The sequence below is a fragment of the Mandrillus leucophaeus genome, unplaced genomic scaffold (genome assembly GCF_000951045.1).
Source record: "Mandrillus leucophaeus isolate KB7577 unplaced genomic scaffold, Mleu.le_1.0 Scaffold1421, whole genome shotgun sequence".
Classification (NCBI taxonomy): domain Eukaryota; kingdom Metazoa; phylum Chordata; class Mammalia; order Primates; family Cercopithecidae; genus Mandrillus; species Mandrillus leucophaeus.
In genome coordinates this window covers 302868-328626 of record NW_012101390.1, presented here as the reverse complement: position 1 = coordinate 328626, position 25759 = coordinate 302868, and the positions used below count along the sequence as shown (strand labels likewise).

At 36.0% G+C, this 25759-nt stretch overlaps 1 protein-coding gene across 1 annotated transcript in view; it reads right to left on the bottom strand.

Moving 5' to 3' along the window:
- GABRA3 (gamma-aminobutyric acid (GABA) A receptor, alpha 3) overlaps positions 1 to 25759 on the bottom strand; it is a 302277-nt gene that overhangs the window by 201304 nt on the left and 75214 nt on the right. Inside the window, exon 2 of the mRNA XM_011974177.1 lies at positions 240 to 405. Coding sequence (XP_011829567.1) covers positions 240 to 379 — 140 coding nt within the window. The 5' untranslated portion in view covers positions 380 to 405. The remainder of the gene's footprint in view (positions 1 to 239; positions 406 to 25759) is intronic.

Below are 25759 nucleotides of genomic sequence, written 5' to 3'. Positions count from 1 at the left end.
CTAGAACTTAAAGTATAATAATAATAATAAATAAATAAATAAATAAAAAGAAGAAAAAACTTTGAGATCTCTTTCTACTTTGAGAGTCTGAGCCTATGACCTTTTTTCTAAATATAATGTAATGTATAAGTATCAGAGACCAGAGTACTTGGGTTCAACCAGGGGAAAATCCAGAAGTTTTGGTCTGAGGCAAATATTTATCATTGTCTTCTTTCGTCCTAAGAGTTAGGGGTTCTTACCCGCCAATGTCCTGCTTCACAAAGTCCCCAGGTTCTTGTCGTCTTGATTCCCCTTGACCAGTGGTTCCAGGCAGAATATTAATCAGGAAAAGAATCCCAAGGCTGGTCATGTAATAGTGACTCATTTGTGTGATTATCATCTTCTTAGGCACAAACTTGGAGAGACCTGTGAGAGTCACAGTTTAGATAAGGGATAAGAGGTAGGGAGTAGAAAACAAAGGGCAAGAGGAGAAAGAGGTAAAAAAAGAGAGAAAGAGATGTTATTAAACTCCATTAGAGTCATTTAACTTCTCTAGTGTCTAGTTACTCAGTGCTTAATTCAATAGTCCCCTTTTCCCAGCTTGTCAATGCCACCAAAATCACTCCCAATATAACTTTCTGCTAAATATACCAGAGCCCATCCAAGAAAGGATGCATGGAGTAGTGCAAAGAGCCCTAAGTCAGTAATCAGGAGTCTGAGGTTACTGCAACATCTCTTCCCTTGGCTTCACCCCATGTGATCAGGTGAATCACAGAACTTCCCCTCAGCTTGGGTTACCTCTTACAATCCAAGATCTTAAAAATATTCTCTCACATCTTCATTTTATTTCCCTCCAATCCCCTGTTTGATCTTTAGTGTTACAAAGTCCTTTGCCTTGGTTAACTGTGTAATATTGTAGAGAATCCTAGTATCCTAGTATATTAAGACCTGGAGTCATTTATAGCATTTTTGGGATTGATTCCCATCTTCATAGAGTTAAACAATTTTCCAAAAGATTAAATGGCCCGAAGTGGATAGACTGTTTCCTCTAAATTAGGTTGAGAAAATACTGAATAATGAGACATCATGGCTCTTGAATAAAAATGCAGTATTTCCCCATAAAGAGATACTTGAAAGCAAACTTGTTCCTTTCGATGGGGGCCACAACATAAAGAGAGATCCAAGCCTACTTCCTGACACTGAAATATCTAAGAGGTCAGCAAATTATACTGGTGATAGAATTAGTAATTTGGAATTCCCTATAAGGAAGGCTGTTTTATGAACTCTGGATCAGTGGAGATCTACCCAAGGCACGGGGTTAAGAAAGCAGTGAATAAAGTGATGGTTACTTGCTACCTCTAATTTGTGTGGCTTCTTTGAATATGAGATACTGAGAACTTGAAGGAGACCTAACTCTGACCCAACAACATACCCTTTTTCAGTCATATCAGTGGATTAATTTTCAGAGAAAATGGAGAGATATATAACTGGTTTTTTTTTTTTCAAGAAAGTTTATACAAGAGACCAATATGTAAAACAGATGCACATTAAGGAGCTATTCTGGTTGGTGAGAGATTAAGAACAAAAGTCCTTTTAAATTCATCCCACATGCCTCAAAAAAGCAGCCACTGGATCTATATTAAGCTGTTTTCATGAATCTGGTATAGGCATACGAAAAACTACAACAATGGAGAAGATAGACTTATGACATGATGAAGTGTCAACATTAGAGATAGAGATAATCATAGTATTAGATTGCACCATATGAAATTGCCAATATTTCAAAATTTTGGTTTTACCAAAGAAAGCAATTTCTTATGGTCAACCTAATACATGAGCTGTGACATCCATGGTTCATGAACAATAAAAGAGTTGATGGACATTTTATAGGAGTATACAGGAATGGTACTGTTCCAAAAACCATAGTATATGAGTAAGAAAAGATGGTGCATGATCAGACAACTCCGAGCACAAGTAACTTCCATGGTAAGGGCAGTAACCATGATATATGCTCAAACATCCACAGTGCTTTAGCAGACCTTAATGTATAATCATATGACAAGAATTAATGCTCAGATAATCATGATACATGAATTGACAACTACTCTACAGGAACAGAGACACTTGGGCTATGATATGAAGTTCAAATTGTAGAAATAATCCATGGAACATAAGACATAGTCATGATGCATGCTTAGAAAACATGAGTCCATGAATAACAATCCTGGGTGTAGGAGAAGATGGCCATGCTGTGTAAACAAAGAGATCCACAGTGTGTGTTCAGCTATGCTATTCTACTATATCACTATGGGTTATGTTCAAATTATCATGGTAGGTAAGCAGCTAACTATCACACTAAGAATAGATGGCAATTAAATTCCCACGATTTGGAAAGAGAAAACTAAGATATATACTATGATACATAAAAAAGACAGCAGCATTACATGAAATCATAACTAAATAACATGTCTGTGACAGTGAAACAAAGAGCCTTCAAAAATGATCACACATCCATGTAGCTGGAGGCAAATACAGTATATGCATAGACAAACATGATACATGTGAAGAAGCATTTGGTACATCAATTCTTAACCATGATAAATGCACACAGAATATATGTATCATAGAAACCATACTACAGGAATTTAGTGACATAGTTTAGGAACAGACTACAGTGCTATGGAAGTAGACTACCATGGTGCAGGAACAGAAAAGGTCATGGTCCATGAGTAGGCCGACATGGTCAAAAAATTTCCACTGTAGCAGAAAGGTAAGATATAGTTGCAAGTGAACATAGTGAAGAATTGATATCCTTGGGGTAATGATGACAATAGTGAATAAATAGCTATTTGTAATGTACGAACACACAAATATAATGCACATATCCACGATGAATAAAATGAAAATTACAGTGAAGGAACATCATACAAATATTCAGACAACCATGACATACGAGCAGAAAGTAAAACCTAATGCTGGTTTTAATCAAGAAGCCAGGCTATGCTGCAAAAGTAGACAACCATAGTGTATGCTTATATAAGTACAGCACATAAAAAAAAAAAAAAAAGTCCTGTGAGTTTACAGCCAACCATGGCACAAATGCAGATGCCTTCGGTAGGAGCAGATTGGCTGTGAAACAGGAGGAGACAACTCTTGTGCAAATTCAGATAATCATGGTGTTAGATGAGATTATCCGTGATACATGAACACATAATCATGACACGTGCTCAGGCCATTATAACGTTTACTTGCATGGTCAAATTAGCAAATGATTACCGACAAATTCACCCTACTCAAGAGCTAAAGGAAGGTACAAGGAACAAACAAATAGACGAAAATATCATTTATAAGTTGATGACTTGCAAATTAATATCTTCATTCTAGATATTACCTCAAATCTATTTTTGTATCTAGATATGGGTTCCAGGAGATAACACATATCTTAAACTCATATTGTAACTCATAAGTAAAACTTAAACCCGGGTTAGGTTCAAGATATCTCTCACAAAGCTCTGTACCTAAATGTCTGAGAGGCATCTTAAACATAACATTTTCAAATCTGAAGTTCAAATATCCACCCCCACACACGTATATAGACCTGGTCCTGTGCAGTATTTCCCATCTCAAGTAATAGTGACTCCGCACGTCCAATTGCTCTGATTGAAACTCTAATGTCATTCTTGACTCCTCTTTAATGTTCATACCACACATCTGATCTATTAACAAGTCTCACTGGCATTCCATTCAAAAGGAAATATATCCAAAATAAAGCCACTGATCATTACCTCTGTTGCTACCACTCTAGCTTGTCATCTCTTGTCAAGATCATTGTAAAAGCTTCTTAACTGGTTTTGCTGCCTCTGTCCTTGCTCCCCTAGAGTCTGTACCCTACACAGTGGGCAGAGGGAACTTTTAAAGTGTTTAAGGCAGATAATTTCTTCCCTCTGCTCAAAATCCTCCCATTTCTTCCCATTTCAAAAGCCTCACTCTCTTAGCATTTTTTGAGAATACATTATATTATTAACTCTAGTCACTATGCTGTACAAGAAATCTCTTGAACTTATTCCTCCTATATAACTGAAATTTTGTATCCTTGAGTCAACATCTACCCACACCAGCCCACACCTTCCAGCCCCTGGTAACAACCATTCTACTCTCTGTTTCTATGAAATCACTTTTTTAGATTACTCCACATATAAGTGGCATCATGAGGTATCTGTCTTTCTCTGTATGCCTTATTTCACTTAACATAATGTACTCTAGGTTCATCCATGTTGTCACAAATGACAATATTTCACTCTTTTTGAAGGCTGAATAATACTCCATTGTGTATACATACCACATTTTCTTTATCCATTAATGCATTAACAGACATTTAGGTTGATTTCATATCTTGGTTATTGTGAATAATGCTGTATTAACATGGAAGTGCATATATCTCTTCAACATACTAATTTAATATCCTTTGGATATATAACCAGTAGTGAGATTGCTGAATCATATAACTCTATTTTTATTTATTTTTTTTGAGACGGAGTCTCGCTCTGTTGCCCAGGCTGGAGTGCAGTGGTGTGATCTCGGCTCACTGCAAGCTCCACCTCCCGGGTTCACGCCATTCTCCTGCCTCAGCCTTCCAAGTAGCTGGGACTACAGGTGCCCGCCACCACGCCCAGCTAATTTTTTGAATTTTTAGTAGAGACGGGGTCTCACCATGTTAGCCAGGATGGTCTCGATCTCTGACTTCATGATCTGCCCATCTTGACCTCCCAAAGTGCTGGGATTACAGGCATGAGCCACTGCGCCTGGCCCTATTTTTAATTTTTTTTTTTTGAGAGAACTCCATATTGTTTTCCATAATGGCTGTGCTAATTTGCATTCCCACCAACAGTGTGTGAAGGTCCCTTTTCTCCACATCCTCTCTAACATGATTGGTCTTTTTGATAATGCCCAATCTAACAGGTGTGAGGTGATTTACATTTCCTTTAAGATTAGTGATATTGAGAATTTTATCATATACCTATTGATCATTTGTATGTGTCACCATAAAAATTATAACTACAAGAGAGAATGCATATGCTAATTAGCTGGATTTTGTCATTCCACAATGTGTATATACCTTGAAACATCATGTTGTACATGGTAAATCCATGCAATTTTATCTGTCAATTAATAAATAAATAAATATATGATCTACAAGGTCCTACATGATCTGATCTCCAAATAGCTGGCTAGTCTTATCCCCTACTACCCTCCTGTCTCACACACTCCACTTCAGCCACTGTTGCCTCCTTCGCTGCTCATGAAATATGTCAGGTATGCTCCTGCACCAGGGCCTTTGTACCTGCTATCGCCTCTACCTGGGATGTTCTTCCATCCAATTTTCACATAATTTGTTCCCTCACTTCCTTCATAGCATTATTAAAACATCATCTTTTCATTGAGGGCTTCCCTGGTCACCCTATCTAAAATTTCAAGCCTTCCACACATTCCTCATAGATCCTATGCAGTTGTCTGTCCTATTTTTCTTCCTTTGTGTGTAAAAGGAAGAAAAATTGCTTGTTTCTCACATAGAAAAGTTCAATGGGGATGAGGATTTTGTTTTTTTTTTTAATTCAAAGATGTATGCCCAATGCATAGAAGAATATCTGACAAATAATCAGTACGTAATAGTGAATAAATGAATGGTATTGTAACTAGGTCACATTCCTAAATGAGGAAAATTGGTTAAGAAGGATAAGGTGTAGGATGGGCTTTGGAACCTGCAAGACTGAGAGCTTACTGGCCACTACCAAATACTAGTTGTGTTAGGCTTTAATGAGCTACTTCTTCCATAAAAAATGGGGATAACATCCATCTTGTAAAGGTTTTAAATATTATATAAGATAACATATGTAAAATGCCTAGTTAAACACCTGCTAATGGTATAAGTCTTCTGATAAGTCTGGTCCAAAGACAAATTCATTTTATCACATTTGAGCACCCGCTATGTACAAGGTACCAATATAACCAATAATTCTATTGGAATTTCCTAAAACTTCTTTATTTCAGTACCTAGAAACCACCAGATACTGACATTATGCTTACAGATGTCCCTGTTTGGATGACATGAGGATGTCTGCCAGAACTTTACCTGAACAAAGTCATTCCACGTGTTGCTACCCAGAGACTACAAAGCCAACTCTGCCATTTGTTTGTCACAACTTGTCAGCAGAGTTTCATTTAAGCTCATCTAATTCCACCTAGCCTCAAAGTACTGTCATTCATAAAGGTTTTGGAGACAAAAACATCTTAGTTTCAATTCTGGATATACCACATAGAAATTTGAAATCGGGCAGGTTATTTGACTCAAAATTCTAATCCAAATAATGAATTAATTAATCCATTCTTGCTATAAGAATTAAATAATCTAATTCATATATAGCATTAGCCTTAAGCTTGACATATAGTAAACTTTGGTCACTGTAAACTACAGGTCCATTATTTGACCTCTTTTCCTCCAATGAGCCTCAGTTCTACCCTAAACTAGTTGTCCCTTCCATGGCCATATCCTAAGACTTGTCATTACAAATTTATGATCTCTAATCATTCTCTGACCACATATTTCCAACATTTTTCATCTAGTGCCTTCATACTGTCAATTCTTCTACCCACATCCACCCACTCCACCCCACTCCATGGATTTCTAATCTATTGATCTTACAATCTTTGAATTGCTCATCATCATCTTCATGTTCTCATTTACTTTCTTACCCTGCTTGGATAACATACATAGTCCATAATTAAAATCAGTATAATCATTCTCTGGTATACACCCTGAATACACTTGTTTCTCTCATACTCTATTGTACCTGCCTGGAAAAACATAAACCTTGGTCAAATCCCACTCTCCATCTACGAATAAGCACCTTAATATATCTGGAAAAATCTGCATAATGCCTGACTGGCCTCTCTTTAATTTTTCTTCAACATACTTCAATGTCCCACGATCCTTTTGCACTTGCCAAACCAACTCACTCTCCCACTCTCAGAGATAACTAATATTTTACTTTCTTTTCTCTCTAGGAGAAGAAATAACTCTTTTCCCAGAATCTCTTCAAATAGCTTTGCTTCTTATCTTACCAAGCAATCAAAAGACGACACTCTCTTCTTCCTAATATCAACTATACCAACCTACCAGAATGTCAGCCATATACTTTAACCTTTTCCCTGTTACCAGCAGTGTCTGCTCCTATCTAATGTGAGCACCCCTACAAGTGCCGTGGGTCCCATTTCCTGTCTCCTGGTCAAATATATTATTTAGTTATTGTCTCATCTCTCCCACACTTGTCAGTTTGTCATTCTGTACTGGCTCATTCCTTGCAGCATAAAAGTAATGCAATATCATCGATCATTTTGAAAAAAAATTATCCCTTGACCTGATATTCCTCCAACCCTTTCTCAATTTTTCTGCCTGCCTTTTATGGTAACCCATTTCAATAATTATCTTTATCTCAACTTCCTCAGCAACCATTCCCTTATACTATCTATATTAATCAAGTAATTTCATCTATCACTCCACTGAATCCACCCTTAGTATTAATTCATTCAAAATTTATGGAGTATCATCTATGTACCAGGCACCATTCTAAGTTCTAGGAATACAGCAGTGAACAAAACAGCCAAAAAGTGAATCAATGAAGAAAAAGAAGAACATGGGACCAAGGACTCTTCTCTTACATATCAAAGCCATCCCTATCCAATCCACATCCATACTTTGATTTCTCTCTTCCATGCCCTATATTCAAACTATCAGCTTATCTTGTTGATTTTGGAACAGATCCAGACTCTGATCACTTCTCACTACTTTCATTGCCCCCTAGATGTTCAAAACCACCCCCATGACTGCAATGAATGGCTAACTTCTCTCTCTCTGCTGTAACTCTTGCCCCCTCATAGTCCATTCTCTGGACAGTAGTCAGAATGAGGGTTTTTTAGAAAAAAATATATATAAGTCAGATTCACTCTCTTCTCAAACTTTCCCAGTGGATATTTTCAGAATCCTAAGTACTTGCCGTGACCTATAAGAATCTACTTTATTTGACCACTGGCTACCTCTGAAACCTCACTTCTTTCTACTTTCGGTCTCCCCTACTCATACCAGTTCACACTTGTTTTCCTAATATTCCTTGAAAACACCCAGCCTTAAGGGACTTCGTACTTGCTCTTTCCTCATCATAAATGCTTTTCCCATATATCTCTCTGCCTCCTTATCCAATTCCATTTTCTTATGGGATATATGACTACCCAAAATTACATTATGTACTTATTTATTTCCATTTCTCCCACTGGATATAAGCTTCATTAGTTCAGGAAATTAACTCTAACTCTGGGCCATAGAGTAGAGTCTAGCACATGACTGTTACTCAATAAAATATTTGTAGGAAAAAAAAAAGTGAATTTTTTCATGAGTTAATGATCACACAACTCTGGGCATCCTTTTCTTCTCAGAGATATAATGTCAAGACTATCCTTCTTTTCTAAAACCTTTCCCCCATGCCCTTTCAATCCTTCATTTTATGGAAAACAAGTTCTCCTATGCTCTCAACTTTTTTTTTTATTATTATACTTTAAGTTCTAGGGTACATGTGCACAACGTTCAGGTTTGTTACATATGTATACATGTGCCATGTTGGTGTGCTGCACCTATTAACTCGTCATTTACATTAGGTATATCTCCTAATGCTATCCCTCCCCTCTCCTCCCTCCCCACAATAGGACCTGGTGTGTGATGTTCCCCTTCCTGTGTCCAAGTGATCTCATTGGTCAATTCCCACCTATGAGTGAGAACATGCGGTATTTGGTTTTCTGTTCTTGCGATAGTTTGCTGAGAATGATGGTTTCCAGCTGCATCCATGTCCCTACAAAGGATATGAACTCATCCTTTTTTATGGCTGCATAGTATTCCATGGTGTATATGTGCCACATTTTCTTAATCCAGTCTGTCACTGATGGACATCAGTGTCCATCGGGTTGATTCCAAGTCTTTGCTATTGTGAATAGTGCCGTAATATACATACGTGTGCATGTGTCTTTATAGCAGCATGACTTATACTCCTTTGGGTATATCCCCAGTAATGGGATGGCTGGGTCAAATGGTACTTCTAGTTCTAGATCCTTGAGGAATCGTCACACTGTTTTCCACAATGGTTGAACTAGTTTACAGTCCCACCAACAGTGTAAAAGTGTTCCTATTCTCCACATCCTCTCCAGCACCTGTTGTTTCCTGACTTTTTCATGATCACCATTCTAACTGGTGTGAGATGGTATCTCATTGTGGTTTTGATTTGCATTTCTTTGATGGCGAGTGATGATGAGCATTTTGTTATGTGTCTGTTGGCTGTATGAATGTCTTCTTTTGAGAAGCGTCTGTTCATATCCTTGGCCCACTTTTTGATGGGGTTGTTTGTTTTTTTCTTGTAAATTTGATTTGAGTTCTTTATAGGTTCTGGATATTAGCCCTTTGTCAGATGAGTAGATTGCAAAACTTTTCTCCCATTCTGTAGGTTGCCTGCTCACTCTGATGGTAGTTTCTTTTGCTGTGCAGAAGCTCTTTAGTTTAATTAGATCCCATTTGTCAATTTTGGCTTTTGTTGCCGAAAGGAAAACTCTTCCGTTCTCTTTGCCTTAAATAAATTGGGCTTTATATTGAAGACACTACTTCATTAACTTTCCTCTGAAGTGTGGCATGTGCATACTCCCATATATTATGCAACTGAGAGACAAGATGAGAAGTATCTCATTTTTTCAATGCCACATTGAAATCATGCCTTGTCTATGCAAGTGCACCACAGTCCTTCTTACTTGAGGTTCATGCCTCCTATCTGTATCACTCTCTGCCTTTCAATCTTATATCTGCCTCCTTGTAGCCTCCCCACATTGATTTGGAAACTATGCTCAGTTCATACTTTTATCTTTTTGTGGCTTTTCTGTATACTATTTTTTTCTTCAACTTTTTAATTCCAGGGTACATGTGCAGGATGTGCAGGTGTGTTACATAGGTAAACATGTGCCATGATAGTTTGCTGCACAGATCAGCCCATCACCTAAGTATTAAGCCCAGAATTCATTAGGTATTCTTCTTGATGCTCTTCTTCCCCCTACCCACTGTGGACAGGCCTCAGTGTATGTTGTTCCTCCCAATGTGTGCAATGAACATACACGTGCATGTATCTTTATAATAAAGTGATTTATATTCCTTTAGGTATATACCCAGAAGTGGGATTGCTGGGTCAAATGGTATTTCTGCTTCTAGATCTTTGAGGAATTGCCACACTGTCTTCCACAATGGTTGAACTAATTACATTCCCATCAGCAGTGTAAAAGTATTCCTTTTCCTCTGCAACTTCGCCAGCATCTATTGTTTCTTGACTTTTTGGTAATCGTCATTCTGACTGGCATAAGATGGTATCTCAAAGTAGTTTTTATTTGCATTTCTCTTTTCTTATTAGTAGTATGCTTTAAGTTCTAGGGTACATGTGCAAAACATGCAGATTTGTTACATATGTAAACATGTGTCGTGTTGGTCTGCTGCACCCATCAACTCGTCATTTACATTAGGTATTTCTCCTAATGCTATCCCTCCCCCATTCCCCACCCCACAACAGACTCCAGTATGTGATGTTCCCTGCCGTGTGTCCAAGTGTTCTCATTGTTCGACTCTCACCTATGAGTGAGAACATGCGGTATTTGGTTTTCTGTCCTTGGGATAGTTTGCTCAGAATGTTGGTTTCCAGCTTCATCCATGTCACTACAAAGGACATGAACTCATCCTTTTTTATGGCTGCATAATATTCCGTGGTATATATGTGCCACATTTTCTTAATCCAGTCTATCATTGATGGACATTTGCATTTCTCTAGTGATCAGTTATGTTGAGCATTTTTTCATATGTTTGTTGGCCACATGAATGTATTGTGAGAAGTGTCTGTTCATGTCCTTTGCCCACTTTTTAATGGGGTTTTTTGCTTGTAAATTTATTTAGATTCCTTGTAGACTCTATATAGTAAACCTTTGTCAGATGGATAGATTGCAAACATTTTCTCCCATTCTGTAGGTTGTCTGTTCACTCTGATGATAGTTTCTTTTGTTGTGGAGAAGCTCTTTAGTTTAATTAGATATCATTTGTCATTTTTTTTTTTTTTTTGAGATGGAGTCTTGCTCTGTCACCCAGGCTGGAGTGCAGTGGTGTGATCTCCACTCACTGCAAGCTCTGCCTCCCAGGTTCACGCGTTCTCCTGCCTCAGCCTCCTGAGTAGCTGGGACTACAGGCACGTGCCACCACGCCTGGCTAATTTTTTGTATTTTTAGTAGAGATAGGTTTCACTGTGTTAGCCAGGATGGTCTCGATCTCTTGACCTCATGATCCGCCCATCTTGGTCTCCCAAAGTGTTGGGATTACAGGCGTGAACCACCACGCTCGGCCCAATTTTTGCTTTTATTGCAATTGCTTTTGATGTTTTTGTCATGAAATGTTTGCCTGTGCCTATATCCTGAATGGTATTACCTAGATTTTCTTCTAGAATTTTCTTCATTTTATAGTTTTTGGTTTTACATTTAAGTCTTTAATCCATCCTGAGTTAATTTTTGTATAAGGTGTAAGGAAGGGGTCCAGTTTCAATTTTCTGCATATGGCTAGCCAGTTCTCCCAGCACTATTTATTAAATAGGAAATCCTTTCCCCATTTCTTGTTTTTGTCAAGTTTGTCAAAGATCAGATTATTGTAGGTGTGTGGTCTTTTTCCTGAGTTCTCTTTTCTGTTCCATTGGTCTATGTGTCTGTTCTTGTGCCAGTACCATGTTCATGGATAGGAAGAATCAATACCATAAAAATGGCCATACTGCCCCAAGTAATTTATATTCCCATTAAACTACCACTGATATTCTTCACATAATTAGAAAAAAACTGTTTTAAAATTAATATGGAACCAAAAAAGAGCCCAAATAGTTAATCCTAAGCAAAAAGAACAAAGTTGGAGGCATCACACTACTCCACTTCAAACTATACTACAAGGCTACAATAACCAAAGTTTATGCTTTTCATGTCCCTCCATCATTTTCAGTATTTCACTGTTTGTGTATATAATATATCTATCATAGTTATTTGATCTGCACAATCTCTATGATTTTCTCTTCCATTCAATCACACCCTGTATCTTATGCATAATTGCTCCTATATCAGAAATATTAAACTATGGTATTTGATGTTTGACCTTATTCTGTTATTCTTCTAGTTTATAAACTTTTACTCCTACTCCACTTGCTCTTTGAAATTAGTGTTCTAGTCTTTTGATCCTTTCATTGCCACCCAGGCTCTTGGGCTTGCCTAGTGTTACTTCCTTTCATTTCAAGGCTGGATCCAAAGTAATTTACTTGGACTACTCTTTCAGCACCTTGTTTATATGACCTTCCACTGTATTTGCCTAGAAACCCTACTTGGGATCAATCCACAAAGAATCTGTTTTCTCGTAGACTGATGAAAGCAGCTGAAGAAAATCCCACAATAAATCCATTATTTCCAATACCAGCATTCTTCAATAATCCTTCAATTTGTCGTAAACCAGTCCTCTTCCCTATTCCTCTCAAATCTTTTAAACCTTTGTCATTCTTCTCAAGTTGCCTATTTAAGGAAACTAGTATATTCTTTCAGTAAAAAGTCAAGATGATCAGAAGAGACAAACCACCCATATTAGACACTAGCTAATTATTAGTGCCACATTCATATCCCCTTGGATCTCTTCACCAGTTTCATACACCCTGACTCCATTGAGCCTTCCGTCCCAAAAGGCAGCATCTGCATTTCTTTGTCTGAGGATTAGAGCTGTCCTCAGGTCGCTGAAACTAACTTTTGCCTCTGCGCATTGACAATCAGAATTGCCTGAGAATTTGAGTTTCCAAACTAGGGCAGCCCTAAACTAAGACTGAGAGATACAGAAGTACAAATAATACAGCTCTCTGATAGGGACAACACTGAGGTGTGACCCACATAGTTTCCATGGTACTTTGCTTGATACATTACCCTTGCTTGGCCACCCTCACTTCCTTGCCCCACTTCCCAAAACTGTTTTATTTATTTTTTTTCTGGAAACACTTCCCAAGAAGGTACCTTCATATGAATCCTAATCTCAGAGCCTGCGTGTGTGAAACCCAGTTTAAGGCATCAGCTTGTCTCAACCTACAAAATTAACTCACTTTTATATTTATCCTTACTTTTTCTTTTTGTTTCAGAAAATGAGGTGAACCTTCCCTATCTTAGGATAATCTCTCAACCTAAGCTCCTGACCTCATCAACCTTTTTCCTTTCCATCAACTCTCTTTCTTGACTGTATCTTAAATCTCTTGTTCTCTAATGACTCCTTTCTCTTAGACTATAAACATAACAAAGTTTCTTCCACTGTAAGAGAAATTCTACCAATATGTTTCCTTCTAGCTGTTATCTTCTTTCCTTTATCAATCAAGTTTCTTGAACTAGTAATTTATAATTGTTTACTACAGCTTAATTGCCTTCTGTCTATTTTTTAATCATCTACATTCTACCTTCTTCCTTATTGAATTTAATGTTACCAATCTAATTACACTGCAGTTCTGTCTATTTCTATTCAATATTTTTGTGGGTTTCTATATGGATACTTCTAATTTGGGGTTCTTGCCTCAGAGTTAACACAACTGAAAATATATCACCTCTAAAATTCTCATTAAAAGAGACAGGAATAACAGAAAACAGTGGGTGGAAGGAAGTTTGGTTGTCAATAACAATGGAAAAAAGGCAAGAATCCAATGTCTAAAAGGGAATTTGATTATATACATTGCTATTGAGAATGGATTCAGATAAACATTCTTGTACTATACAACACATGTTTCATCTTCTAAAAATACCCGAAGACTGTTAGGAAAATACAAACCAATGTCACATAAACACCGTAATTTAGAAATCTAGGTGCTGAACTAGCAAAAAATGTATGTGGTCATTCCATGATATATTTTGTACTGTACTCTTCTGTGAGGTATATATAAGTATAGTTGCTAGTCTTTACCCATCTCCACTATTAGCAATAACTCATAAAACCTTCTGCTTTCAATAATAATACTGCCAACTAAATAAAATAAAAACTTATAAATAAAAGATAAATGAAAGAAATTGGGTTGTTGATGTAAATTAACACAGCACTCAGTTTGCAATGATTAAGCTGACAAACATGAAGACAGATTCAAACATCATAATTAACACAACTGAATAAACAGAAATTGAAATTTGTTCTCTAAATAACACCATCTCAAGAATAATTAAGGCAGCAAAACTATAAAGCAAAACTTTATTTTGGGGAGAATAAACCCAAAACTGTACAGATGGATAAATTAATAAATTGCCATTACTCAATGTCTTTATGATTAAATAAGAGAGAAAGAAAAACAACCTCAGGAAATTAAAAAATAAAAAAATAAAAACAGCAATCCAAGGAAAAGAGAAAATAAATACAGAGCTACCAAACCATGTTGTGGTTTTGACAGCCTCATAGAGCAAGCAGTGAATAAACGGAAGCCTAGAATTTTCAAGCGGTGTGGAGTCTGACCACACGCATGCACACACATACACACAAACACATGCTACGATTTCAGATTATCGATGAATCAGAAGCAAGCCTATATATCTTCTTCAAACCCCAGGAGACTGCAAGAGAGTTGCTTTAGTTTGAACAGGGCATAGAGAAATTAAGGCAAATAAAACAGACAGAACGATCCCTCTGCAAAAGCATTTAAACCACAAGCAGGCCTCTCTTACTCTCCTAAGTTTGCAACTCAAATCCACATTAATGTTTGATCCAATAAATCTCAAGTCATGAATTTAATTAAAAGTACCTGCAAATTGTGCCTCAGGTGACCTGCAGAAGCAAACATAAATCGATCACTAGAAAATGACATTTTTGTATTAGGCTTTGGGAAACCCCCATAAATAATTTTTCAGAGACATTGGTCAGTATACAGAGAAAGATCACTAAAACAAGGAATCTAGGCACAATGAGAGAGAAACAACAGAAACAGCTAGAGCAGAAAGCAAATCCCCATACTTCAGATATTGAATTTATCAGGTGTATATTACATAAAAGCTTTAGGACCTCTACCAAAAGAAGTTTAAAATATCTGCAGAGAACAGGACATTTAAACAATAAGCTAGATGATTTTATTAAAGAATCAAATACAACTTACAGATACAAAAACTTTAGAAAGTAAAGTGTGTGTATTACTAAAACACCCACTAAATCTAAATAAAAATAGATTGTAAGTCTTCTATATTAGAAGAGGAGAAAAAATGATTTTAAAGCTATCAATCCAAATATGAAATAAATAAATGAAAAAAAAATACACAAAAACACAGAAAGGAAAATGAACATAAAATGGGCAAGCTAAATAGAAAGCATTAAAAGAAGATGATAGTTTCAAGTCCAGATATATCAGCGATTTTTTTTTTTCTTTTTTTTTGAGACGGAGTTTTGCTCTGCCGCCCAGGCTGGAGGTGCAGTGGCGGAATCTTGGCTCACTGCAAGCTCCACCTCCCGGGTTTACATAATTCTCCTGCCTCAGCCTCCCGAGTAGCTGGGACTACAGGCGCCGCCACCACGCCCGGCTAGTTTTTTTTTTTTTTTTTTTTTTTTTTTTTTAAATTTATTTATTATTATTATACTTTAAGTTGTAGGGTACATGTGCATAACGTGCAGGTTTGTTACATATGTATACTTGTGCCATGTTGGTGTGCTGCACCCATCAACTCGTCATTTACATCAGGTAGTTTTTTGTATTTTTTAGTAGAGACGGGGTTTCACCATGTTAGCCAGGATGATCTCCATCTCCTGACCTCGTGATCCGCCCACCTCCGCCTCCCAAAGTGCTGGGATTACAGGCGTGAGCCACCACGCCCGGCCTCCACAGTGTTTTACATGTAAAGGAACTAAAGGCTCCAGTGCAAATAAAAAAGTTATCAGATAAGATTAAAAGTTATTAAAACTAAGTTAACTACATATTGTTTATGAGTCGTATCTAAAACATAAGAAAACAGAAAAGTTGACAGTATATATGTTATGTAATTATTAACCAAAAAATCATCTATAATAACAAGAAATAAAGACTTTTATGTGAAAAGTTTTACTAGAAATAATGAGAAAAAAGGTTCAACTTACCAGGGAGATATAATAAATTTCTATACACCTAATAATGAAGATTCAAAATATATAAAGCAAAAATTAACAAAACTACAAAAAAAACATAAATGTCTCTCATCATACCATATCGCTTTCATAAATTAACATATTAGAGAGATTAAAGAAGTTAGGACAGATATAGAAGAGTTGAACAAGATTGAATAACAAACCTGACCTCATGGAAATATGGAGAATACCATACCCATCGATGGCAAAAGAAAATACACATTTAAAAAACCTCACTAGGTATATTTACAAAAATGTACAAGGCTATAAAGAAAATCACAACAAATTTCAATGATTAAAATAATACAGGATATATTATCCTACCACATGCAATTAAGGTAGAAATTAGTAATTACATGATAATGATAACATTGATAAGTGGTTGAAAATTAAGAAACACACTTCTAAATAACTCATGGTGAAATAAAATCAAAATACACATTAACTGTACAGTAACAAAATTACTATAAAAATTATGGCATACAGCTTACACGGTACTTAAGAAAAACCATGAAGCCTTAAATACATATATTAAAAAGATAAAAAATAAAATGTCATGAGCTAAGCACCTAGTTCAATCAGAAAGAATAAGATTAAAATAAGCCCCAAAAGAAAGAAGATAATTAGAATATGACCATAAATTTTTGAAATAGAAAATAGCATAATAGATATTTACTATCATCTTCCTTTTCTTTGGGCTTATTTTTTGATGGGGCGATAAAACTTGACAAGTGAATTCTAAAATTTATATGGAAATGCAAAGCAAATAATAGCCTCTTGAAGTTTTGAAGAATAAGGCAAAAGGACTTTACCAAATATCAGGACTGATATTATTTTTAATTGACAAATCATTGTATACATTTATGGGGTACAATGTGATTTTTTTTTTTATTTTTGAGATGGAGTCTTGCTCTGTCACCCAGGCTGGAGTGCAGTGCCGCGATCTAGGCTCACTGCAACCTCTGCCTCCCAGGTTCAAGCGAGTCTCGTGCTTCAGCCTCCTGAGTAGCTGGGATTATAGGCGCCCACCACCACGCCTGGCTAATTTTTGTATTTAAATGTGATGTTTTGATATATGTATACATGTAGAATGATTAAATCAAGATGATTAATGTATCGATCACTTTGCTTACCTATCATCTTTTTATGGTAAGACATTTGAAATTTACTCCCTCATTTTGAAATATAGAATACATTATTACTGACTACAGTTGCCCTGCTATGTGATAGATCTCAAAACCTATTCCTCCTGTCTATTTGAAACATTGTACCCTTTTTTTTAAATTTATTTATTATTATTATACTTTAAGTTGTAGGGTACATGTGCATAACGTGCAGGTTTGTTACATATGTATACTTGTGCCATGTTGCTGTGCTGCACCCATCAACTCGTCAGCACCCATCGACTCGTCATTTACATCACGTATAACTCCCAATGCAATCCCTCCCCCCTCCCCCCTCCCCATGATAGGCCCCAGTGTGTGATATTCCCCTTCCTGAGTCCAAGTGATCTCATTGTTCAGTTCCCACCTATGAGTGAGAACATGCGGTGTTTGGTTTTCTGTTCTTGTGATAGTTTGCTAAGAATGATGGCTTCCAGGATCAACAACTTTCCATTCCTTTCTCTCTACCCCACCCAATCTCTGGTAAGTATCATTCTACTCTCTGCTTCTATGAGTTCAACTTTTCTAGATTTCACATAAAAGAGAATGTGCTATTGGTCTTTCTGTTCCTGGCTTATTTCACTTAGCACAATATCCTTCAGGTTCATCTATATTGTCACAAATGGCAAGATTTCCTTCTTCATTAGGGCCAAATAGTATTCCATTGTGTATATATACCACATTTTCTTTATCTATTCATCTGTTGATGGACACTTAGTTTGCTACAAAATCCTGGCTATTGTGAACAGTGCTGCAATAAACATGGGAGTGCAGATATCTCTTCAATATACTGATCTCCTTCTTTTGGGGTATATACCCACAAGTGAGGTTACTGGATCATATGGTAGTTCTATTCTTATTTTTTTGAGGAACTTCTGTATCGTTTTTGATAATGGCTCTAGTAATTTACATTCCCACCAACAATGTACAAGAGTTCCCTTTTCTCTGTATCATTGCCAGCACTTATTTTTCACCTTTTTTATAAAAACCTGTCTTACAGGTGTGAGCTGATATATCATTGCTATGATGTGAATATGGTTTGTCTAGCCCCATCAAGCTTATATTGAAATTTGATGCCCAGTGTGGCAGTGCTGGGAGGTGGGGGTCTAGTGAAAGATGTTTGGGTCATGGGGGCAGACCCTCATTAATGACTTAGTGCTGTTCTAGCAGTAGTGAATGAATTCTTTATCTCTCAAGTCTGGATTGGTTCTTGGGGAAATAGATTAGTTCCCACCAGAGTGAATTGTTATAAAGCTAGGACACCACTCAGATTTGATCTCCTTTTGCACATTCCGGCTTCCCCTTTGACTTTCTCTGTCACATTTCGGCACAACAAAAGTCCCTGACCAGCAGCCAGTGGATGCTGACACCATGCTTCTTGCACGGCCTACAGAACTGTGAGCTAAATAAACCTCTTTTCTTTACGAATTATCCAGCCTCAGGTATTCCTTTATAGAAACACAAAATCAGCTAAGATACTGATTGTGCTTTTAATTTGCATTTCCCTGAAGAGTAGTGATGCTGAGCATTTTTTTCATGTACTTGTTTGCCATTTGTATATGTTCTTTTGAGAAATGTCTGTTCATGTTCTTTGCCCACTTTTTGATCCAGTTATTTATTTTCTTGCTATTGAGTTGTTTGAGTTCCTTACGTATTTTGGATACTAACCTCTTATCAGATACATGGTTTGTAAATATTTTCTCTCATTCAGGGGGTTGTCTCTTTTAAATATATTTAAGCATTTATTTAGTCATATTGACACTTGTTTCTTTTTTATTATATATACTTTAAGTTCTGAGGTACATGTGCAGAACATGCAGGTTTGTTACATAGGTGCCATGGTGGTTTGCTGCACCCATCAAACTGTCATCTACGTTAGGTATTTCTCCTAATACTATCCCTCCCCTAGCCCCCTACCCACCAACAGGCCCTGGTGTGTGATGTTCCCCTACCTGTGTCCACATGTTCTCATTGTTCAGCTCCCACTTATGAGTGAGAATATGTGGTGCTTGGTTTTCTGTTCTTGTGTTAGTTTGCTGAAAATGATGGTTTCCAGCATCTTCCATGTCCCTGCAAAGGACATGAACTTATCATTTTTTATGGCTGCATAGTATTCCATGGTATATATGTGCCACATTTTTTTTATCCAGTCTATCATTGATGGGCATTTGGGTTGGTTCCAAGTCTTTGCTATTGTGAAGAGTGCTGCAATAAATATACATGTGCAATCTATCCATCTGACAAAGGGCTAATACCCAGAATCTACAAAGAACTTAAACAGATTTACAACCCCATCAAAAAGTGGGCAAAGGATATTAACAGACACTTCTCAAAAGAAAACGTTTATGCAGCCAACAAACATATATGAAAAAGCTAATCATCACTGGTTATTAGAGGAATGCAAATCAAAACCACAGTGAGATACCATCTCACACCAGTTAGAATGACGATCATTAAAAAGTCAGGAAACAACAGATGCTGTAGAGGATGTGGAGAAATAGGAATGCTTTTACATTGTTTGTGGGAGTGTAAATTAGTTCAACCATTGTGGAAGACAGTGTGGCGATTCCTGAAGGATCCAGAACTAGAAATATCATTTGACTCAGCAATCCCATTACTGGGTATATACCCAAAGGATTATAAATCATTCTACTATAAAGGGGGTTGTCTCTTTACTGTGTTGTTTCCTTTGCTGTGCAGAAGCTTTTTAATTTGATGGCATCTTGTCTATTTTTGCTTTTGTTGCCCGTGCTTTTGGGGTCATAGACAAAAAATTATTGCCCAGACCAATGTCATAGAGCTTTTTCTCATGTTTTCTTCTAGTTGTTTTATAGTTGCAGGTCTTACGTTTAAGTCTCTAATCTATTGGGGCTGATTTTTTAATATGGTGTGAGATGATAGTCCAATTTCATTCTTTGGCATGTGGCTATTCAGTTTTCCCAACACTCTTTATTAAAGAGACTATCCTTTCCCCACTGCATGTTCTTGGCACCTTTGTCAAAAATCAAAGGACCATAAATATATGGGCTTATTTCTGGGCTTCCTATCCTGTTCCATTGGCTGATGTGTCTCTTTTTATGCCAGTACCATATTGTTTTGATTACAATTGCTTTATAATAAACTTTGAATCAAGGAGTGTGATGCCTTCACATTTGTTCTTTTTGCTCAAGATTATTTTGGCTATTCTGGATCTTTTGTAGTATCATACAAATTTAAGGATTTTTTTCAATACTTTAATACCAAAGCTAGACAAGACACACACACACACAAAGAAAATTACAGGCCAATATCCCTGATAAATATAGATTCAAAACCATTCAACAAAACATTAGCAAAGCAAATTCAACAACACATTAAAAGAATCATTTACCATGATCAACTGGGATTTATGTCTAGAATGCAAAGGGTTTAACACATGCAAATCAAAAATTTATGATACTCCATATTAACAAAGCGAAGGGTAAAATCCATATGATCATCTCAATCAATTTAGAAAAAGGATTTGACAAAATTCAACACTCTCATGATTACAAAAAAAAAAAAAAAACCCTCGATAAAGGCCATAGATGCCAAACCTGCAGCTAACATCATTCTCAACAGCAAAAAGTTAAAAGTTTTTCTTCTAATATCAGAAACAAGACATGGATGCCCACCCTTGCCACTTCTTTTCAGCTGAGTAAACGAATTTCTAGCCAGAGTAATTAAGCAAGAGAAAGAATTAAAAAACATTCTCAATGGAAAGGAAGAGGTGAATTTGTCTCTAGTTACTGATGACATGATTTTTATATGTGGAAACCCTACAAACTCCACCACAAAAAAAGCCTATTCAAAGCTGATTAACAAACTCAGTAAAGTTGAAGGATACAAACCACCCTTAGAGAAATCAGGAGCCTTTCTACATACCATGAACAAACTATCTAAAAAGAAAAATCAAGAAAACAATCCCATTTATAACAGCAACAAAAATAATATATTGGTTGTAAATTTAGCCAAGGAGGTAAAAGACCTATATACTGAAAACTATAAAACACTGATGAAAAACACTGAAGAAAACACAAATAAATGGAAAGATATCTCATGTTCATAAATGGAAAGAATTAATGTTTTTCAATCTCCATACTACCCAAAGTGATCTACAGATTTAATGAAATCCCTACCAAAATACCAATGACCTTTTTCAGAGAAATAGAAAAAAGACTATTTTTTAAAAATTAATTAGCACAGAGGGTATTGGTGCCAGAAGACACAAACAAATGGCATTGAATAGAGAGTTCAGAAACAGGTATACGTTTATAAGACAATTGATTTGTGACTAAAGTAGCACCAAAGACTTTCTGGCAAATACAGGCTTTTCAATAAATGGTTGTAGGACAATTTGCTATTTTCAAAATTTATACAAAATTAAATTGTAACCTTTCCCATAGCATACAAAAATGTATTATAGATGGGTTGAAGATCTAAATATAAAAGGCAAAATGATAAAGCCTGTACAATAGAAATGAACTTCTTCATAGAGTAAGAGAATATTTCTTAAACTTACACAAAGTGATAACCTATAAAGGAAGCAACTCTTAAAACAGACTACATTAAAATTCAGATCTCTGTTCATTAAAAGATACAAGAAAATGAGTAAATAACAAGTACATAATGGTAAATGTTTGTCACATGGTACATAATGTTAGACGTATATCTGATAAAGAAACATTATCCAAAGAATTCCTACAACACCATAAGAAAAAGAGAGAAAATCCAATAGAAAAAATGGACAAAGGACTTAAAAAGACATTTCACAAAAAAACGAAGGTCAAATTGTCATTAACCATAAGAAAAAGTGTTTGCCTCATTAATAATCATTATAATGAAAATTAGAAATTTAGAAATTAGAAATTAGAAAATAAGCTCTCACCACACACTCATTGATTGACAAAAGAAATTTAAAGTCTCAAAATACAAAGTTTGACAAGAATAATGAAGCACAAGGAATCTTTTACACTTCAGGTAGGAGTATAAAATGGTACAAACTCTTTGGAGAAAAGTTTGGCATTAGACTATAAATTTGATGATGCACAGACACACGATGTACTATTTCTACTGTTAGACATATATGTTAAAGAAATATATATTAATGCACCAGGATAATTGTTAAAGCATGTTCATAGAAACACTGCTCTGTAAAAACAGAACTGGAAACAACCTGAAGGTCTATCTTACAATAGAATGAATACATTGTGCTGTATTCATACAAAGGAATACCATACAACAATGAAACAGAATGAACTACAATTACATGCAACAACCTGTACACATCTCACAAACCTAATGTTAAATTAACAAGCAAGAAGCCACAAAGAAAAATCATGATTCCATTCATATAAAGTTCAAAAACAGCAAAACTAAACTGTATTTTGTTATACATATAATAAAGTCATTTTTAAAAGTAAGATTACGGATAGTGGAAGTAAAGTGGAAAAGAAAAGGTTGAAATTAGAAATTAGAAATAAGTTCATGACAGGTTTCTGGAGTACCCACAATGTTATAGCTGTTGAGTTAGACAGTGGTTGTACAGGTGTTCACTTCTTAAGTATTCTAAAACAGCATGCATCTTTGTATGATAATTATATATATATATATATAAAATGTTTCATATTTTCAAACTAAAACACAGAAAAATAAGTCCTATGCACAGTTGAATAATAAAAATTTCAGATTGTTGATTACATTGATATATATCCTTAAAAACTTAGTCTTAAGATTGATTGAAGAAATGCAATTAAAGCAATAAGGCACCACTCCACCTACCAAATGAACAAAAGCTTTTTTAAAAAATGCTAAACAATTCTGTTGAAGATAGGACAAGACAAGAATTCCATATATCTGCTAATGTGAGCGTAAATCTATGCTTTCTTCCTTGTAAACAATCTGGAAGCATGAATAAAAAGCCTGTAAAAAAATCCATGCTCTGACTCAGTAACCGCACTTCTAGGAATCTACCGGACATAAAAAAAACAAAGATTCAAAAAAGTCATGTTCAAAGATATTTTCTGCCATATAACAGTATATTAGTTAAATTTTTAAAAATAAATTAAATGTGCATATTAAAAAATGGTTAAATAAACAATGGTCATTGATACATCTAAATATTATACAGGTTAAAATTACATTTTAGAACTCTTTTATGTGGAAAAATGTACATGATGTATTAATATATTTGAAAGGATATATAACCCAGAAAGATAAGTTTTCAATCAAAGAGATAGAGTGTCTTGTCCAAGGTCGCAATAGAGTGAAAACAGAATGGAATTGAAACAAATATTATCAAAGAGAATAACTATAGCACAGGAGCGTTCAATCAATGAGTGCCCACCTGATCATGGTGTATTTTCTATGTATGATCATCAAAGTGGACAAATAAACATTCTTAAGAGCATCACCACTGAATTGCATAACTTAGTGGTCCATAATAATAATCAGTAGCCAACTATAGATTGTCACCTTGCATGTGTTCAGATAACCCTGACCATAAATGAGCCGATATTCACAATGCATAAGTTAACAACCACTGTTTATGAGAAGATATCACTATTCCAAGAACACTATTCCAGGAACATTAGTATTTAGAATGAATACTATTTTTTTTTATTATACTTTAAGTTCTAGGGTACATGTGCATAATGTGCAGGTTTGTTACATATGTATACTTGTGCCATGTTGCTGTGCTGCACCCATCAACTATCACGTATAACTCCCAATGCAATCCCTCCCCCTTCCCCCCTTCCCCCCTCCCCATGATAGGCCCCGGTGTGTGATGTTCCCCTTCCCGAGTCCAAGTGATCTCATTGTTCAGTTTCCACCTATGAGTGAGAACATGCGGTGTTTGGTTTTCTGTTCTTGTGATAGTTTGCTAAGAATGATGGTTTCCAGCTGCATCCATGTCCCTACAAAGGACACAAACTCATCCTTTTTTATGGCTGCATAGTATTCCATAGTGTATATGTGCCACATTTTCTTAATCCAGAATTTGCAATGGTAAATAAGTAGATATCCATAGTGAAGGAATGATGTTTTCACCAATAGTATGAAGTCATCAATCATGAAACATGTCATAATAGTGCTGGAGCACACAACTATAGGATGGCTATTATTCAGGCAGAAATTGCATATATTTTTAAAATTATGAAACAAATGGATTTGCTTCAGGAGCAGATGCAACCATGCAAAAAATTATACTAATACATGCTCAAGCACACAGGGTACATGAACAGCTATCACTTAAGTTTGAGAAATTCATTGTGATGGATACTCAAACAACCCTGCCACACATGCTGCAAGACATGCAACAGTAGACATTTGGAGATGAAAAAGGAAAATAATGGTAATAGAAGAGCAGGAAAATGTGGCATATGAGCTAACCATCTAGGGCTTATAATACTTCATTCTTAGTACTATAGTAGACAATCATAGTTCAGGCATAGATACACATAAATAAGCACAACTCTACAACTTAAGACAGAAGGAGGTGTCACTAATGATCTTCTTACTGAAGTATATGTGTTGCATCAACACACGAGGCATAGAAAGTAGTAGCTTTGCTCCAGAAGTAGAGGGTAATGGTATAAAAAAGAAAACCTTGGCATAGATCAAGAAGGCCATAGCACATAAATATCCATCAACAGGGTTTTATAATTTGACCATGATGCATAACAAACAACCTCACATTATGAATTGAAACTTATGAAACAGGAGGAAGTAGCTATGGTGCAGAAATAAATGGACATAGTACGGGTGCAATCACAAATACTGTGTTATGTGATACACAGAACATGAATTTTTAAAAATGGCTTTGGTCCAGGAGCTGAAGGAATTAATGCAAATGGAGATCCCATGGCACATTCCCAGACAACCATGTTGCACGATGAAGAGGCACTACTAGAGTCTGAGGATTTGACTATGATGCATAATCAGAAAACCCTGCAACATAAGCTGACCGCAGTTATATAAGAGGAGATAGCAATGATTCAAGAACAGATCTATGCAGCCTAAGTGCAGACAGTAATTGATATATGAAGGAATGTAGCAGATGGCAATTATGCAAAAGGAGATCATGAATACCATATGATCGCAACGTACCCTAAGACAACAGCGAAATGAGCTCTTGACTATGTTATGAGATGATATAGAAGGAGACAACAGTGATGGAGGGGAAGAATACCTCAGTGCTGGACCTAAAAACCATCATGCATAAGCTAATACATAGTCCAATACACAGAAGATGGCATTCTCAGTGCAGAATCAAACTATAATGGCTCATGCTTAGAAAATTGTGATTTTTATACATGGTACATGGAAGGGAAGCATAGTAAATGATTTAAAAAATATATAGGAG